General features: G+C 39.2%; 1 protein-coding gene across 3 annotated transcripts in view; it reads right to left on the bottom strand.

The window, feature by feature from the left end:
- SBF2 (SET binding factor 2) overlaps positions 1-17,560 on the bottom strand; it is a 384,097-nt gene that overhangs the window by 179,829 nt on the left and 186,708 nt on the right. For all 3 annotated transcript variants that reach the window (XM_075546087.1, XM_075546088.1, XM_075546089.1), the window contains 2 exons: positions 16,309-16,414; positions 357-489 (listed from right to left, as the gene is read on the bottom strand). In XM_075546087.1, the coding sequence (XP_075402202.1) occupies positions 357-489; positions 16,309-16,414 (239 nt within the window). The remainder of the gene's footprint in view (positions 1-356; positions 490-16,308; positions 16,415-17,560) is intronic.

Raw genomic sequence — 17,560 nt, 5'->3', positions numbered from 1 at the left:
TATAATTTATCAGAGGTCTGTGAAGGTGGGAGGGTGGGGGGGGGAGGGAAAAAGAAAGAGAAGCTGTTACCCAGGGCTCAAACAGAAAGGAAATATTCTGAAAATGATGATGGCAACATATGTACAACTATGCTTTATACAATTGATGTATGGATTGTTGTAAGAGCTGTAAGAGCTCCCAATAAAATGATTTATTTATAATAATTTTAAAAGAATAATGAAACCGGTCAATATAACAATGATATAATAATAATAAACTTATGCGTTTCAAATCATTGTATTATAACATTCTGGTTGGTGGCCAATGAGTACTGCAGAATTTAGAATAAGTACGAGTAGGATGAAAAAAACCGCACCTATATTTAAGAGGGAACATCAGCGATTCCAGGGCTCTGCAAGCATCACTAAGTCTCTGGAAACTTGCCGAATGGAAGAGAACTTTATTTTCTGTGAGGACTGCACAAAAAAGGCTGAGGACGTTCTGAATTCCTGGAAACACAAGAGCAAATGCTTATAAAAAAAACATTTAATTTTATGTACATCTTCAATAAATAGAACACAGTTTAGAATAAGTGGGAGGAAAAGGCCAGTAGTTTTGGAATCTTTGAAAGAATATGATTCAGCTATAAATTCTATATAACCTGCGTTATCTGTTTCCCCAAACGTTCAACTTTGTCTCTAGTCTTCAAATTGGCGTAATAGTCACAGAACCTACAGTTTAGAAATAGATCATTACCTTCTTTCAACATCACCCCCCTGGGCCTATTTCTCTCTAGAAAGGTATCAATAATTTTAAGACCTCTTAAAGTCTAGTTTTTGGGTGTCAATATATGTACATCAACTTTATTATTATTATTTGTGTCGTAAATATTTTTCACCTTTTTTACTTCAACTATTTAATTTTTGTAAATAGCACAGTTGTTTTTGAACCCAATCTGACAGTCTGTCTTTTACTAGTTTATTTAATGTTTATATTTATTGTATCTTATTGTATGTTTTTTAGTTAGCCTCTTTTTCCTTCCTTTTGATTTGTATTTACCCCACTTCTTCTTTTACCCCTTCTGCTAATGTGTTATTTCTAAGCTGTTTCTACTTTTTTTGGCGGCAATTCTAAAATTCACAACATGCATGCTTTCCAAATCCAAGTTAAATACATTTACTTCTCACCAAACAACTACTATGCTACCATCTGATACTTCTGGTTTATAACCAGAGTGAAAATCTGCTGTTGGATCATTTTGTGCATTAAAGAGGTGGTGGGTGAGACAGTAAGGGCTACTGAGAGTCCCCTCCCTAGGTGAGGGCCTTCCAGTGGTGTCTGTGGAGTTGGGCCACTCTGTCTCAGGCCTTGAGCTCCCTCCTATCAGTGGGGTTGCCACATCCAGCTGCATGAGGCAGGTCTCCTGGTTGATTTTCAGGTTGTAGCCAAGCCAGCAGTATTCTGGGATCCAGCTCCTTTGCGGGCCTGAGGACCTGCAGCTCAAAATTGCTATGGGGTGTGGATGTTGAAAAGAAGGGCACGGGGAGGGATTTTAAAGATATATATGAGAGTTTCATGACATCCCCCTCCTTTGAAGCTCCCTCCTTTGTCCCTTTATTATTTGAAGCTTGCCACTTCAGTGATTCATGCAAACTTTCTCAGTCCATTTTTCATTTTTAAATATTATAAACGTATTGTTTGGACTGAGCTAAGGCAGATCAGGGCCCTGCTTCCCTGCAAGTCCCGGAAGGTCAGCAGCTGCCTCCTGGAATTGGGAGACTGAAAAACAATGCCTGGAATGCAATGCCTGACTTCCTGATAACTGACCGGCCGGCCTACCTGCGCGGGAAGTGATAAACTACATCAGGGATCATAAATCTTGCTGCTGCAGCATGGACCACCCTTCCCCTCCCCACTTTGCTTTAAAAATCCTGGGCCTCAGACAAAGCCCACGACTCCCTGGGCTACTTGCTAGACCATGGGACCTTGCCCGGGAGCTCTTTCTTTGCTACAATAAAGCTATCTCTGACTTCACCTTTTCGTTCTGACTCTGTTCTTATCTTGTGCTAGCTTACCTATCATTTGGTGCCGAAACCCAGTAGAGATAGGGACAGGGGTTTTGTGCCATCTGTATAGAACCATCATTTTCAAAAAACCCATGGCCATTTAAAAAATTCATAGACAATATATTCAGGTTCCTCACTCACCCAAAAAGCTAGATGAAGTTGGCATAAGCATACAGGATAATGAGCTTAATTTACTAATCCAGTTAACAAAGGGGAGCAGCAACCCTCACCCTTTTGAATGGGTACAGCTGATTCAGGAAGCTGTCCTCTTACTAAATGCCTCTGAGATAGAAAACTCTTCTTGTTTTCTGTGTGCCTCCCTCTAGTGCCCACTGCTAGTGGCTATCCCAGTAAATTCTCTCCCCTCTGGTAATAGCAACGGCACTTGTCCTGCCCCCATTTTTAACATCCATTGTTCGCCCCAGAGGGCAACGCCAGCACTAGCTATCCCCTATGCTACTTACCATTCACGGCCCAAAACTGGAATGTACCCTGCAACTGCACGGAAAGTGTTACAAACTTGCTTAAAGCCCCTCTGGGAACCTTCTTTAGGTACAACGGAACCTTAACAAAGTGCCTCAGCGCCTCTGGCCGTGCTCCCTGCCTCCCAAGGCACTGTAGTACCTCAACTTACAATGCATTGACAGGCAGCATTCAAGTAGCTAAGGAACCTGCACAGGAGCTGATAAACTACATCCGGGATCATAAATCTTGGTGCTGCAGCACGGACCACCCGCACCCCAATACCCCCGCTTTCCTTGAAAAACTCTGGGTCCCAGACAAAGCCCGCAATTCCCCTGGGCTACTTGCTAGACTATGGGACCTTTCCTGGGAGCCCTTTCTTTGCTACAATAAAGCTGTCTCTGACTTCACCTTTTCATCTTGACTCTGTTCTCATCTTGTGTCTCAGTTTACCTCTCACGTATCAGATGTGATACATCAGAACCTGTAGTTCTAACTTAATCCCCCCTGCCCCCCACCTCATTTGGACTGATGTAAGTTCATAACTAGTTTCCCTAATTCAGTCCGTTCTCTTCATATTTACCCTTCAGTTTCTAGAAAGAGGGACATACCACATGAATTGGATTATATCCCTTTTATTCCTCAAATTATGCAATGTATCCCCTACTCCTAACCTTTAGGTCAGTGATTCTCATGTTTATTGCTTTGCAGAAGTGATATGAGAAGCTTAACAGGTACTGATATTTATATAGTAACCTCTCTCTGAGCCTTAGTAAAATGAAGACAATATTTAAATCTACCTTACAGTGTTGCTATAAGTAAAGTGAGATCATCTCAGTGCAATACTATGATAGATACCCAATGCTCAGTACAATATAGTTACTCAGTACAATATAGATACAATACTATGATAGATACCCAGTGCTCAGTACAATACTATGATAGATACCCAATGTATACAAGGGGGCTTCGAAAGATAGTGGGAAAATGGAATTAAAAGTAATGGAATTTTTACATGAACCTTTTGAAGTCCCCTCATATTAGCTGATACCAAGTCTATTATAATTACAGTAGCCATTATAATAATTTCATTTGAAGCTAGGGTTCTGGTGCTAACTAATAATGTTCTAAAACATACAACCAACCAGGTAAAATCTGAACTCCAAAACAAAATGCCTCTGCAGACTTATCCCAACTTTCCAAGCCCTGAGTTGTCTCCCATTATTGTGTGATCAATATTGAACTCATTTAGCCATCTAAACACTTCTTTCAGTTTGATATCTCTGCTTCTTAGTTCATGTTTTCTCTAATGTTCCCTTTATTAAAATGCGATTTCCTCAAAGAATACATGGGGACTTATTCACTGCTGTATCATATCCTCCTACCACAGTACATAGTAACTTCTCTCTGCTTCACCCTCTGCCAAACAATCAAAAAAATATTGCTCATAGTCACTCAATAGACTGGAACAGAAATGCCCTATGGCATTTCTAAGACTGTATTACCTTTAAGTGTTAAAAACAAAGATGTCACTTTACTAAGGTGAACCTCACCAAACACATAGTATTTTCAATTGTATCATATGCATACTGCAACTTGACAATGAGGAAGAATGAAAAAAAAAAGACTTTGAATTACTGAATACACCATCGGCTGCCAGAAGAACCAACAGCTGTCTTGAAAGTACAAGCAGAATACTCCTTGGGAATGAAGGAAACGAGATTTTTGTCTCACATACTTTGGACATGTTTGCAGGAGGGGCCAGTCCCTGGAGAAGGACACCGCACTTGACAAAGCACAGGGTCAGTAAGAAAGAGGAAGGCCTTCAACCTATGAGCTACAACAATGGGCTGAAACCTAACAGTAAGGACCGCGCAGGATCGGGCAGTGTTTCATCCTGCTGTAAGAGACAGCGCAGCAGCAGCATTCCTGAGCTTGTGGCGCCCTCCTTATTGTCATAGCTGGTCACACCCACTCAAGTTTTCTCACATCATGTCACTGACTCGTGACTCTTCTGCTGCCATCTTCCCATCTTTTAAGGACCATTAAGAATACACTGGGTCCACGGAGCAGCCTAAAGGAACTGAGTTGGATTTTGAATGATGAGAAGAATTTGGTTAAAGAGACAACAAGATCAAAGTGCCCACAATTGATAGAAGTTCACATGCAAAGAAAGAGAGGACAGAGGGCAGAAAAGGACAGAGCTGTAAAGGATGCACTCCTACTTAACTCTGCAAAAATAATCAACATACTACATCAGTGGGGAAAATATTACACCATATTTATTAAGACAGGACACATGTCCCTAAATCTTGGAATGAGGGAAAATATTCTAATGCTTAGAGAGCCATTTTTCTAGTATCATACCTAGAATATTATATAGAACAATACAGAACAATTTGCATACATTTAAGTATAACTTAAACTTTGTATTTTTAAAATGGCAATGTTTTAAGTCTTAAGTAATTAATAATCTCAAATATTTTAAGAAATGATTCCTAACAATGTTGTTTATGGCTACAGAGTTATTTAGAAATTCCACTTTTTTGAAATACAAGTCATAATCTTATACATAACCTTGAGTTGCTTTCTAGGCTTGTATAGCGCAACATTCGTCTAATGCAACACAATGGCAGTAGAGAACACAATAGGAAAACACACATTCCAGTGATAGTTCCTACTGATTTCATTAACAATAGTATGTACACATCCTGTGGATCATTCAGATCATTTAAAAAAATCTGAAAAATTCCTTTCAGATCTTAACCTTTCTTGAATAGCTAAAGTGCTAAAATTTATAATATTAAGCATTAACATTTCTGTTTTGAAAATGAAACCTTTCTCCAGAGTCATCTTCTTCTCTGAGCAATGTTGTACAAATGAGAACCCTGTCTCAGCTTTCAAGTGGGTAAAAGAAGGAATTGAACACCATGCTCTCAAGATATTATACATTTCAGAAAATACTACCCAACACAATATAGTTTTTTAATGTCATCAATCAATAATGGAGAAAAATATATTACTGATCATGGCTTAATAGGTGTAAAGTAAAGGGAGAATTCTCTCATTTTTCCAACTAGTATCTACTACCTCCCTGCCATTGGGAATACAGTAAGGAGCAAAAAATGAGATTCCCACCTTCACTGAAGCTTTGTATGTAGTTCTGTAACTATTGGTGAGAGGTATTAATCAGTATTTGTTATAAATTCAGCATATTATTTATAAATATAAAGATAAGGCATGGTTAAGAATGTGGCTAAACTGGGCAACTACAAGAGATAGATAGTTTAATGCTTAAGAATATAGGTTTCATTGAGTGTTACACAAATATATTTGATGCACCTATAAGTAGACTTTAGCCATGTGGATATCTAAATATAAGAGTGCAATTGTAAAGCATTCAGATCTTAAACTGTCTATATGTGGTAGCAATCCCTAAAAGGCCAACTCAGCCAAAACCTCAGTGTATAGAAGTCTGGTGCGTTTCCTTCTTTCTTTAACACGCCCACTGGTTCTCTGGGTCTGGAAAAGGGGTCCTCTCAAACTACAGCCCGCTGAGGACAGTTATCTGGCCCACCGGGTGTTTTTGTCGCCGCTGCCTGTTCTGCTTAGAAGCCGACTCATCCAGTGTGCACAGGAATTTGTTCATCGTTTTGTCTGAAACTATAGTCCAGCCCTCCAACAGTCTGAGGGACAGTGAACATTTAAAAAGTCTGAGGACCCCTGGTCTAGAGTAACATTTCCAATTATTCCCACCCCAAGTGACCCAGAGTCCTAGCCTACACAAATTCTGAGTTACCACTCAAGATCTTACCCATCCTAATTATGTATTTAAGAAGCAGGAAGCAAAAGGCGCCTGGGAAACAGATTTGCAGACAATGAGGGGGAGGATAACACAGTAACTGGAGCATTAAAGCCAGCAACAAATACAGAGAAATGACTTTGGCAAAAAAGACTTTCTAAGTCAAAGTTCTTTCTTCTCTTCTTGCCTCTCTTCTGTCACAAGAATAAATCAGAAACTGCTAACTCTAGGACTGGGCATGAAGAAATGTAAGGCAGGCTTTTTAGAGCTTAGAGTTCAATGAAGAAGACAGATTAGTAAATATTTAAGACAATAACAAAACAGAGAGCTGTACAAGGGGCTGCAGTGCACAGAAGAGAGATTTGTACTGCCACATTTACAAGCCATATTTGGGGGGGGGGGGGGAAGTCTGAATGCAATCGAAACTTTTGAACAAGGGAACTATGTGTGTGACAATGAAAAACAATGTTTAGTTACTTTCTTGGCTCGAGCATTTGCATTCAATAAAGATGCTGCAATACAGATAGAGTCATTTACTACAGCTTGAGCACCCTAAGAGGACAGTGGGGAAGAGGGTTTTGGCTCAGGATCCTTCTGAACTGTGTTCAAATGTCAAATGGTAAGCACATCCTTTGTGTATAACTTCAGCAAGTATAATATACCATCAATGAGGACTCACTGGTGAATAAATACCAGTATTTCGTATTGTAAAATGGCTTCCTTGCCAGCCTTTAGTTTTGAAAACAACACTGATCACTGTCTAATAATTATCTCACTACCAGTACTGGTAGCTGCCATCATGTTGATTCTGCGGATTGTTCAGATGTAGATCACCAGCCTTTCTTCTGATGCGTCTCTGGGTGAAACTGAACCTCCAGCCTTTTTGATTAGGAGCTGAACATGGTGACTGTATCACGTCTGTAACTGGCTGTAGGAACCACTCCCTACAGCTTTGTGTTCAAGCTTCACTAAATCCCTCCCTATTCCATGAAGGCCTTCCTTTCAGGACTCCACTGTGGCTCTTCCTTTTGTTGGATGCCCTTCCTCCTTTGCTCCAGCTAGTAAGCCTTAGCTCTCTCATCATTTCTATTCTTTCTTTGACTGTATGTACTGGGGGAAAATTTTTTTTGAACATAACTATTTCTCTATAAGCCAAAAGCACATCTAGGATAAGGGCTGTGATTTATCTTTCTATCCCAAGTGATCTGGCAAGTAGATGCCTTTGTAAACATTTGATGAAGTAATAAAAATATCGCTGCCATTATCCAAGCAGGCAGGCAGTATTTAATACTGACTAATTGTGCTATTTGTTACAAAAATGTGAGTTGGAACGGTCTTCCTTAAAGATCGGTAGGTCTCTGGAGATGTAAGCAGTTTCTTCAGGAAAGTATTTCAGCACAGACTAGGGAGATTTATGGTGGTGGTTGTTGCTGGCTGCCATCTAGCTGGCCCCCAACTCCTGCTGTTCCCTGCACAATGGGGCGACATGCTGGCTGCTCCTGCAGACTGTTCCTGGTCACTGCTGTTCCTGGTGATTGCTTGCAGATTGGAGCACTGTGCTTTTTCACTGGCTGATTTTTAGAAGAAGACCACCAGACATTTCTTCTTAGCCCACAAGAAACCACACACCACCATAAACAACAGAAAACTGAGTGAAGACAGTAACGTGATCCAAGGCACTAGGTTTTTAACATTTAAAGTACAAATATAAAAAATTGTTCAAGTGGTTTATAAACTTACCAAACATCATATTCCTTTCAAAAATGCTCCCTTTAAAGAGAACATTCTAATTTTTCATTATTTCCTATAGCACCTTTTCCCTTTTCTATTTCTGAAACAAACTATTTTTAATATTCCTGCAAAAGTCTGTTTCACTTTAAGAGTAACCAGAGAGCTTTAGGAACAGAAGCTTTTTCAGGTAAAGGCAAAAGAAAGAATATTAAAAAGAACTGAAGAGCAAGTTAGAGCTATGATGAACATTTTAATGATCCCCCCTCCATGATTTTATGTGACAAGAAAGATAATGCATGCAAGACAGAGGGAACACAATTTTGATTTTAAATATATATTCTATATTAAAGAGTCCTTGCAGAAATAGTGTCCTAATTGCTCATGAAAAACTGGCTTAAGTTAAAATAAGTAAGCAAAAAAGTATGCATACAAAAAATATAACCACGCAGACCAGCAAAAGCCTTATGGGATTTAACAACGGCCACAGCTAGTCAGCTGGCGGTCAAGGCATGTCTACACACTTCGAAAAGGAGGAAGGGAGTATTCTGAAACCAGTACTTTTTCAATTAAATTCCATACTACAGGTGAAGGGACATGACAAAAAGGCGTCAAGGGAATTTTACAAGATTATTTGGGTGGGTCAGAGAGAGACAAGTAGGTTCATGTAGTAGCTACAATAAATGGGCTGTACCCTATTAACACAGAGAGGGGCATCATTGTTTACTATACTTAAAACACAAATCTTCAGGGAAACAAAAATACTTTCCATAGACTGCAACATACAAGAAACAGCCAAAAGAAAAGCAAGCAAGAGATGAAGGTGATTAACAGGAAATTAGGGTGAGGGGGATTGGGGAAGCGGGGGGAATAGTAGGAGTCCACATAATTATCTCCGGCAAATACAGAGGCCCCTCAAACTGTGAAAAAGAAATTCATGATCACAACAGTCCTTAGAAGAACCAGGGAAATGCTATCACTGCATGTAGACCTTTCACAGGAAGACCAGTCAAGGCCACAAAAGACTCTGTAGTCTTATCTGCTTCCTGTCTGCTTTGCAAAATCCATCACAGCCACTACTCTGCCCCCAGCCCAGGTAGTGAGCTCTGATAACAGTCTGTGATGTGCCTTCACCGGCAGTCTGACCGACATGGCAGCTGATAAGAGGAATGCCTTGAGACAGAATTAGCACCACCACATGCTTTGGAAAATACAACTCTGCACAGAGTACCGTTTTCCAGAACCTTCTCTTTCTCTTTTCCTTGTCTTTTCACTATTCCTTCCCTGGAAAAATAAAGCTAGAATCTATGAGCAAAAGATAATTATGCTTAATATACTAAAGATTTAAAAATAAAATCACCTTGAAAGAACATGATGTTTTCTGGCAATAGTTCATGGAGGCACAGAACTTCTGCTAAGGAGATGTGGTTGCCAGTTTCTTCACTCATTTGTTTAGCAGACCCTGATGCCTCTGTGCCCCACAGAGAGAGCGAGCAGGGAGTGCAGCAGGGCCCAGGGCTTCACCAACAGGGAGAAGGAGAATTACCATCAGTACTCACCCAGGCGGGATCCCTGTGAGGGGAAGTTCAGACGACCTCCAGCTGCTCACCTCTTTTACCAATTCTGATATCAGTTGTTCCTCTCAGGCCACTCTCTGCCTATCTGCTGGGCTGCATAATTAACTGCAATGGTCCCACACCACTCAGAGGCAATAATCTTGATTACGAGATTTACTAAGGAAGTTAACAGGTTTCATTTCAGGATCAGAAATGTTAGGGGTAGTTATATGGTCGATAGCATCTCTTCTCAGCAGAGCCCACAGGCATACCTCTATGTGGTGCGTGGTCTCCCGGTCATACAGGCCCTGGTCTCTGTCCTGCTCAGGCTAGTAAGTAAATGCAAAATCTCCCTTTGCACTGCTGATAAATGCCCCAAAGTCATACCACTCCAGATACCAGCTTCTTCTTGCCCCTAGGTACTCAGCTTGACTTGCTGGGGGTGAGGGGACAGGACAGGAAGTCAACCACTGCCATGGGCTTTGGCTATGGGTTCTGCTCCACTGTCCCTTTGGCACACTCTATTCCACTGCCACCAGAGCTCTATCTCCCAGATTGAAGAGGTTCAGGTGGGGATCCAGGCTCCAAATGATGTACTCTACACTCCGCTCTTCTTGATGATAGTGAGATCTCCTATTCCTGCTTCTCAGATAGTTCATTTTAAACCAGGTGGGATGGCAAGACTGACCAATCCCATCATTAAAATATCATTATAATACACTCTATTTGCATGTTATATAAACAATGGCTGAAGAATCACAGCAAGTCCAGTGTACCACCAGACAAGGTAGTTCTAAGACGCTCATAATCTAGTAAAGGATAAGTACATGCACATAATTAGAGAAAAAGCGCAGGGCAGTGTTTCCATACTGTCCCTGAAGACATGTAGCAATTACTATATTAGGCCTGGACTGCCTACTTGTGGATGCTTTGCTATATGAGAAAAAAGAAATCTCTAAGCTATTGTTCTCCTCCCTCCTTTAAGGGTTATTTTAAAAATAGAAATTAAGCATGTACCTCATTAATTAAATAGTTCTACAAGTTAACATTTTAAAAACATAAATAACCAAAGAAACCATCTATACAGCTTAATGAATTATACCAACACCTCCCATAGTGTCAAGATGCCTGCAACCCTAAGAGCTTCTTCTATGTGCTTCTAGCTATAATCCCCTCTCGCTCCACAGTCCCAAGTGATGCATTAATAATCACTTTTCAGATTTTGACAGCAATTGTGTCAACAAAATGAGCATACCTAGATACTATAGTTTAGTCTGAAAAAATAATACATAAAATCTCTTTGCTTCTAGCAATTTCTCAATTATTTTCCTTATAATTTACTTATTAAAGAGCATGGGGCATGCGTCCTATGGTGTTTTTGATGTTCAGGGTCTTAATAACTACACTCTCCTGGTCTTGTTTAAGGAGTCCCTCTGTTGCCTGTATTTCCTACAGTCCGCTTCAAGAAGAGTCCTCTGGGCAAGACATTCAGTGCTTGGCAATACTAGGTACATGATGTGTGGCGTTTTCACAATGATAGCTGTTGAAGTTTAATTTTATTAATTAACTAGAATATTTTTAAGAAAGACAGTTCTACATGTCTACTATCAAGTTACTCTATTCGATGGTTCACACAAGCAATGCGAATAAATGCTTGTTCCTTTTTTAATTGAAAACTTTTCAGAATAATTAATTTGTTCTTTATCATCCTGAGGTAATAGTTCCTCTTTATTTTAATAATATTACAAATTAATGATTTTTAAAAATTTGCTAAGTTTTAAACAATTACAATGATCATTTCTGAACCTCAAATTTCACCACATCAAATCAGGCCCAGGCTTCTTCAAGTGGCTCGTGGGTCTTTTACAAGGCTCTCATAACTTTTTCTTTATTAAAATATAATTTAGATAAAATTCACACATTTAAAGATTAAAACGGAATGATTTTTGCATATTCGCATGGTTGGCCAGTGAAAACCTTATGAGTAGGAGTAGAAGATTGTCTGATATAAGCCAGAGAGTGAGTCCCTAAAGTTGAGAACCACTGAAAATAAGAAGAAATAGCTGCAAGCATTCATTAGTAAACAGGCTGGAGAATCTATCAAACTAGGAAAATTGAACATTGTCAAGAATGAAATAAAATGCATGAAGATTGATATTCTGGGCATCAGTGAGCTGAAAGGGTCTGGTTCAGGCCATTTTGAAATGGACATTCACAAATCCATTGTGGCAGTAAGGACAAATTGAAGAGAAAGAGCATCATTGTCAAAAAGAGCATTTCAAGATCTATCCTGAAGTAAAATCCTGTCAGTAAAAGGATGATGTTCACATGCTTACAAGGAAGACCAGTTACTATAACTACTATTCAGATTTACAAAAAACAAACCTTAAAGGCAATAACGAAGACATTGAAGAGTTCTACCAACTTCTACAGCCTGAGATTGTTCAAATATGCAAGCATGCATGAATAATTTCAGGGGATTGGAATGGGGTAGTTGGAAACAAAGAAGAAAGATCAATAGTTGGACAACATGGCCCTGGGGATAGGAATAATGCTGGATATTGCATGGAAGACTTTTGTGAGTATACATATGGACCTTGCCACATGAAACAAATGCCCAGAAATTAAATAAACAACATCTGAGGAGAGAGATGATGAAAAAAACTAAAAACAAACAAATTCATTGCCATCAATTCAATATTGACTCATGGTGACCCTATAGGACAGGACAGAACTGCCCTGTGGATTTCTTAGACTGTAATGTAACTGTTTACAGAAGTAGAAAGTCCTATCTTTCTCCAGTAGAATGAAGAATTTTGAAATTTCTATTCTTTACAAGGTTATTCATAGTTTGCTATAATCTATGCAGTCAAGTACCTTTGCATAGTCAATAAAATGCAAGTACACATCTCTCTGGTATCCTCTGCTTTCAGCTAAGATCTCATGTCAGCATTAGAATCCCTTGTTCAACGTCTTCTTCTAAAGATGACTTAAAAATTTGGCAGCTTCTTGTTTATGTACTGCCACAGTGGTTTCTGAATTACTTTCAGCAAAGTTTTACTTGAATATGAAATTGTTTAACAAATTCTGTATTTTGTTGGATCACCTTTCTTTGGAAAAGGCACAAATATGTCTCTCTTCCTTTCAGTTGGCCAAGAAGCTGCCTTAATATTTGACATTAATGAGTGAGTACCTTTAGGGTTGCCCTGTGCATTGATATATTCCAATTTATATTCCTCCAATTCATGGAGCCTTCATTTTTATCGATGTTTTCAGTGCAGCTTGGACATCTTCCTTCAGTGTCACTACTTTTGATCATAGGTTACCTCTCGAAGTTGCTGAGTATCAACCAACCCTTCTGAGCCTTCCTGTGCTGTTCGATATTGTATTCTTTGAATCCTTATATATTTCAACTCAAGGTTTGGATTTTTGTCTTCAGTTCTTTCAGCTTGGGAAATGCTAAGTGTGATCTCCCTTTTAGGTTTTCTAACTGCAGGTCTTTGTACATTTCATTAGTATACTTCATTATTGAATATGTTATCAGTCTTACACTTCTAAAGTAGTGTCAACAAAAAAGAGGAAGACATCGAACAAATGGATTGACACAGTGGCTGCCAACAATGGACTAAAACAGCAACAATTATGAGTATGGTGCCAGACTGAGCATTATGTCATTCTGTTGTACACAGGGTCACTGAGTCTGAAGAGACTCACTTGCAACTAAGAACAAGCACACTCCCTGCCATTAAGGACAACCCCAAATTCTTGTAAAAACTGAGAGGGTTACAAGACACTTATTAAGATACATGGTAGCATTGGGAATGTAAAATAATTACACTTGTTCATACTGTTATATTCCTCTTTATGGAAAATCTTTGGATTGATTAATGTTTTAGAGGCACACAGTCCCTTCTTTTTGTTTTTAATGCCAATTTAACTTTTTCAGTTTTACTATTATTTTAAAGTTTATTGGTATATAATTTCCAGACCATATAATCCAATGGTTTAAATATATTGAGAAGAATTGTGCAATCAACAACACAACCAATTTTAGAATGCTTTCTGAATCTGTGTACCTAGTATCATTAGTTCCCCACTGCCCTGCAAACATCCCTGTCAGAATCCTAAGGAACTGTTACTCGAGTTACTGTCTCTATGGATTGCTTATCATGTGTTTCATACAAAGAAAATCATACCAAAATATCCAACAATGACAAAAAAAGAACACACAGAAACTCCATCTAAAAGAAAGCAGAAAATAGAAAGTGAAACAAATTAAAAATGGGTCAAAATGGAAAACAAATGACAATATGTTAAATTTTAACCTAATTATACCTGTAGGAATTCACTTTTTAATGCACTGTGGCCAAAGACAAAACTATTCCTATGGTCTAATCAATGGTCTGAGGGAGTGCCACCAAGTCTTAGTCCATGTAGGGACTCTGCAAATGGATTTTGGGCATTCACTGTCTTCCACAGTCTTCTGCAAACCAGGTGCTCAGAATATGAGGAGTCTCATGTAATGACCTCCTCTGATCACAGATTTTTTTTTAACTCACATGGGCTGGTGTACTTCTTCTATATGGACTCTGATGATACCTTACTTAGATACTGCTTGTTTCAAGACAAGTCTTTAAAACCCCAGACCCTTTGCTTTCTGATAGCCATACAGCCCCTTATAAAGGTAAAAAATAAAAAAGTCAAGTGAATAGCCGTTGGCTAAAAGTATCTAAGTAGAGAACAAATACAGGCTATAGGAGAGTTCATGAACAAGATAACTTTTATTACACATTAAACAAAATGGTTTTAATTACATTAAAACAGCTGAAATGACTTGGTCAATAGAAATGTGTACTAGGGAAAGCAAAGGGAGAGACCATTTTTTAGAGTTAGAATTGCTGGGGGAAGGCAACTCTGATGGGGAAGAACTACTACTTTGGGACTGGTATCATCATTCTTTTTTTTTTTTTTTAACAATTTATTGGGGCTGATACAATTCTTTTCACAGTTCATACATATACATACATCAATTGTATAAAGCACATCTGTACAGTCTTTGCCCTAATCATTTTTTTCTCTTTTCTTCTTTTACATTTTATTAGGGACTCAAACAACTCTTACCACAATCCATACATATACATACATCAATTGTATAAAGCACATCCATACATTCCCTGCCCCAATCATTCTCAAGGCATTTGCTCTCCACTTAAGCCCCTTGCATCATCATTCATTTTATTAAGATATTACGACAACTCTTACTGCTATTGAGTCAACTCTGACTCATCAGAACCTTTTAGACAGAGCAGACCAGTCTGCTCCTGTGGGTTCCTAGACTGTAAATCTTTAGAGTAGAACGCCTCATCTTTCTCCTGCTGAACAGCTGTGGTGTTGAACGGTCGACTTTGCGATCAGCAGTCCAACTTGTAACCCACTACATTGCCAGGGAAGATTCAATATTTGTTCATACTAATTTCATCTCAGGCTGTCTCAATTTGACTGACTGAAACTAAAGCAGCAGAAGAAGAATGGGGTTATGAATGGAGAAAAATCTATACGTGTAGAGCTTAGGGTGAAGTACACATTGCAGAGATGGTAAGGCTAGAAAATGCAAATCACAAACAGATGACGAGGACGACAAAACTGACTTAAGAAGACTGGGACACATAGGTTATGGTGGTTGTTCTGTGTTGGTTCTGACTCCAGTAACCCTAGGTACAACAGCATGCCACACTGCCTGGTCCTGTGCCAGCCTCACAATCACTGTTACGTTTGAGCCCATTGTTGTAGCCATTGCATCCACTCATTTCATTGGGCGTCGGCCTCTCCTTTACTTACCTGCTACTTTAACAAGCACAATGCCTTTTTCCAGAGACCAATCTCTCCTGCTAACATGTTGGAAGGATGTGAAAAGAAGTCTGGCCTTCCTTACTTCTAAAGGAGCATTCTGGTTGTAATTCTCGAAAGCCAGATTTGATTATTCTCCTAGCAGTCCACAATATTCATAGGGACTTTTGAGGGGGGTGGAGGGGATGAACAGTAAAAGGTAAAGTAAACAAGACTCTCTAGCCTGAAACGGGCTCAGTTTTCAAGTTGTTATATTATCTCTTATTATAGTAGTATAAACTGCCTAATTTGTGAAAGGTACTTTCTAGTGTCCTGCCCTCAATTCTCCCTAGCCATTGCTGGAAAATTAAAGATGAGGTCCAAAGATCTACAGTGAGATGAAAAAACGGGACTTTTAGTTCCATCTAACAAAGCTTCTATAAAAGCAATTCATCAGGCAAAAGCAAAATATATAATCTAATCATCTTTTAATGCATTAAAAGAAAAAGTCTATTTCCCCAAAGCATGACTAAACTGAGCAAAAAGGATCTATATTCAAAAAACCCAGAACACAAACAAGATGACAGTTGCCACTGGTCTGTTCCAACTTGCAGCTCCCCCACGTGCGCCCACAGCGTTTTGAATGGTTGATTTTTCTTTTTTTTGAAGCAGATTCCCAGGTTTGCTTTCAAAGCACCTCTGGGTGTCGTCAAACATCCAGTCTTGTTAGTAGCCAACCACGTTAACTACTTGGATCACTTGGGGAGTCATGGGTATACTATAACCCATACACTATATTTCTTGATTACGACAGAAGATTTGAGCTTAAAATCTGCGTTTTCATAGTTTTCCACCAATGGCCATGAAGGAGTGGGAGAAAAGACGTACCCAGCTGCTGGAACAGGAGAGCCACACTGGTGCCTGTGACAGGTAGACTGTCATGTAAAGGAGTCTGGATCAGCTGTCTGTCTCCTGCACCCAAGGAAAAGAGCTTCTGCAAATGGGGCAAGGGAGAAACACATGGACACAGGTATGAATGCCTGCTTGCCGCGAATGCTAAAACACATGGCTTCCCTATCCTGGGGTCGATGAGTGCATTTCAATAATAAAACTCACTGGCATTTTGGTCTTCAACATTTCAAATAAACATGTTTGACCAAGTATCGCAGGAATATCAGAATCATGAAAAGGGAAGATAAAGTAACCTCTTGTAGCCTCTTTTTTTCAGTTTAGTTATTCAAGTGAATGCCACAGGGGATGGGCCTTTAACAAGAAATAAAATCAAATTTATATCAACTGACCATACAAAGTCATGCTAAGAGATGCAAAGGACACAATGTATTATCTAACTCACTCAAGTTAGTTTTTATCTATGCCATAGGCAACTGAAAAGGATACATGTAAAACTAAACTCTGGCTTAAAGTTAAAATTTAGTAACAGTTGCAAAAATCATGAATGCCCATATTTGATTAAATAAATGAATAAAAGTTGAAGTCAGCAAAAACAACAACCCCAAACCCAATCATGGTACAGGCTCATAGACAATTCTACTTCTCTCATGTTTTGATCCCATTTTGACCAAACTCGAATTTGATATTCTGCTCATGGAGCAGAAACAGGAGAGTGAGGGCGAGCACAGGCAAGCCAAAGGGACAAAAATATCAGAGTGGCAGACACAGTTAAAAAGGCAAAGCACAATAGAAAGGATGGCGATTTCTCTGTCAGGGTGAGGACAGACACTGGTCTTCACAGGCTGGCCTCTTCCAAAACGCGAACCCTGTTTAGAGTTTAAATCTATGTCAAAAAGAGTGGCAAGACGTTAAGCACTGCAGCGGAGGGTATTTTTCTACTTAAGAGGCAAACTAGGCAAATCTCTGGACATGGAAGATGAAGAAAAGGTGACCACTTAAGACACTTTTACTTGGGTTAAAATTTTTTGTTGTTGTTGTTTCTTTGCCTTGTTTTTAAAAATAATTTTATTGGGGGTTCTTACAGCTCTTATCACCATCCATACATACATCCATGTGTCAAGCACATTTGTACATATGTTGCCATCATCAGTTTCAAAACATTTTCTTTCTACTTGAGCCTTTGGTATCAGCTCATTCCCTTCCTCCCCCGTCCCCAAGAATCCTTGAT

This window comes from Tenrec ecaudatus, chromosome 4, assembly GCF_050624435.1.
Source record: "Tenrec ecaudatus isolate mTenEca1 chromosome 4, mTenEca1.hap1, whole genome shotgun sequence".
In the NCBI taxonomy this organism is placed as follows: domain Eukaryota; kingdom Metazoa; phylum Chordata; class Mammalia; order Afrosoricida; family Tenrecidae; genus Tenrec; species Tenrec ecaudatus.
This window is presented reverse-complemented; position numbering and strand designations above follow the sequence as displayed.